This window comes from Arabidopsis lyrata, assembly GCF_000004255.2.
Source record: "Arabidopsis lyrata subsp. lyrata unplaced genomic scaffold ARALYscaffold_1, whole genome shotgun sequence".
Classification (NCBI taxonomy): domain Eukaryota; kingdom Viridiplantae; phylum Streptophyta; class Magnoliopsida; order Brassicales; family Brassicaceae; genus Arabidopsis; species Arabidopsis lyrata.
The window spans coordinates 7,127,270-7,129,712 of NW_003302555.1; the positions used below are offsets into that span (position 1 = coordinate 7,127,270).

The following is a 2,443-nucleotide window of genomic DNA, read 5'->3' on the forward strand; positions in this document are numbered from 1 at the left end:
AGGAGTGTCTGATTGAAACAACAGCTTCTGATTAAAAATAGTGGCTTTCTTCTCAGGTTCACTCTGACATGAGCGTTAGTGCACCTTTCCTTGTTCTAGATGAAAACAAGAAGATGATGCTTTTGCCATTGACTCTCCTTCACAATGAAGCTCCTGATCCTGTTAACATTTCTTCTTGGACTGAAGTTCCTAATGTTTCTACAACTGCTGAGTTTCCTCTTCAAAAATGGGTTCATGTGGGTTGCGAGGTAATAATAATTATAAGATCTCTGAGGACTCTTATTATTTTATTCAATATCTATCTTCTGGGCATTTACTGATCTCTGGTGTCACTTAGGTTTCTAGAAACTACATGCGCCTTTATATTTGTGGAGAGATTGTAGGAGAGCAAGTCTTAACTTCCTTGATGACCAATAGTACAAATTCAGATTGCGCACGAAAGATATCGTTATTCAGTGTTGGTGGAGATGGTTATAGTGTTCAGGGTTTCATCCACTGTGCTGAAGTTTTGCCTTCTAATGTCCCGGCAAATTATCACTACACAAAGGTAGTCTCTTGTCTTTGCCCTCTCCTCCTTTTCAACAAAAGACTCTTGTCCTGTGTTTCTTTATTTCGCTTCATTTCTTCGCCAGGACCCACCTTTATGGTTATCTGTTGATAAGCCATCTACATCTGGAATTGGATTAGATAAAGATGGTGTTTGGATTATCGTTAGCGGAACATTTTGTTCCTTGGATGTTGTTTTAACCAATGCTATTGGACAGCCTGTGCACAAGGATGTGAAGGTTCATTCTCTTATGCTTTCTCTAAACTTTTGTGTTTGTTTAGCTCTGGAAGTATTTCTGGTAGCGCATTATTGGTTTGATGTTGCAGGTTGTGGCTTCTCTACTGTATGCTGATAGTGGGATGCCAGTTGAGAAGATGAGTGACTCGGAGGCTCCCCTTTTGGTAAGCTATGAAGGAGTTGAATTCTCTGCTGAAGATAAGCCATGCAACTTATTGAACGGATGTGCTTCTTTCAAGCTCAAATTATCTCAGGTGGTGATTATAATAAATTCTAAGCCTTTGGAACGGGATATCACATTCTCGTTAGAATTCTTGTCTCTTCTTAGAGGCATTGAAGGATTCTTGTTTTGATTTGTCTTGTAGCTTTCTTCCAAGAGTGATAAGAGATTGTTCTGTGTCAAATTCGAAATACCAGAAGTGAAGGCCTATTATCCTTTCCTTGAAACTGTTACCAACCAAATCCGTTGCATTTCGAGGAACCATGATTCTCTTACCCCTAAAAGGTCGAATCGCATAGATTATCCATTAGATGGAGGAGAACCAGAACTTGCTTCAAGAAGTAATGGAACATCCGACATTCTACATAGCTCTTCCTCTATGAAACGGATCAGATTAGGGGAAGAAAAGGTTTCTGAGAGTGAGGTACATAATCAATTTCTCTGAGTTACGTTTGTTTTGCTTTGTATCCATATCCCACGTACTGTTATTCTGCATTGTTGTTTCTTTCGAGTTAGACTGAGAATGGAAATGGTACGAGTATGGAATGGAGACCTCAGAACCATGAAGAAGAAGACGAAGAAGATAACTCTTCAACTGATTCCGAAAACACTGAAATTAGAGACTCGACTGCTTTCAGGAGATATACAATCTCAGACTCGATTATTTTCAAATACTGCCTTGGAAACTTAACAGAGAGAGCTCTTCTTCTGAAGGAAATCACAAATAATTCATCAGATGAAGAAGTCTCGGAATTTGTAGATCAAGTTTCTCTCTATTCCGGATGCTTCCACCACAGGTAAAGAAATGAAATTAAACTCACACCTGCCTCAAATATGTATATTACGAAAATAAAATAGATCACTAATCTTTCAAATTTTCCAGCTATCAAATCAAAATGGCAAGACAATTGATAGCAGAAGGAACAAATGCGTGGAATCTGATATCTCGGAACTATCAACATGTTCATTGGGACAATGTGGTAATTGAGATTGAAGAACATTTCATGAGAATAGCTAAATGCAGCAGTAGATCTCTCACTCACCAGGTCATATTTCTTTCACCAAGATCAAAGTTTTGCTCTTGTCGCCGTGATTCTGACATTAAATTGTAATCAGGATTTTGACCTTCTAAGAAGAATATGTGGATGCTATGAATACATAACTCAAGAGAATTTTGAGAAAATGTGGTGTTGGTTGTTCCCTGTTGCTTCGGCTATATCCAGGGGATTGATTAACGGAATGTGGCGCTCAGCTTCGCCTAAATGGATAGAAGGGTTTGTGACTAAAGAAGAGGCAGAACGTTCGCTTCAGAATCAAGTAGCGGGAACTTTCATTCTCAGGTTCCCTACTTCAAGAAGCTGGCCACATCCTGATGCTGGTTCCTTGGTTGTGACTTATGTCGGTCATGATTTAGTTATTCATCATAGATACTCACATCG

General features: G+C 39.1%; 1 protein-coding gene across 1 annotated transcript; it reads left to right on the forward strand.

Annotated features, from left to right (window-relative positions):
* Nucleotides 1-25: 25 nt before the first annotated feature.
* LOC9326263 lies at nt 26-2,429 on the forward strand (the record flags this gene model as incomplete). The annotated part of the gene is made up of 8 exons (XM_021013942.1): nt 26-248; nt 338-547; nt 633-785; nt 874-1,038; nt 1,150-1,428; nt 1,521-1,801; nt 1,888-2,050; nt 2,121-2,429. Coding segments are annotated over exons 1-8 (1,740 nt in total), but the record flags the coding sequence as incomplete, so codon positions are not given.
* Between the last annotated feature and the right edge of the window lie 14 nt (nt 2,430-2,443).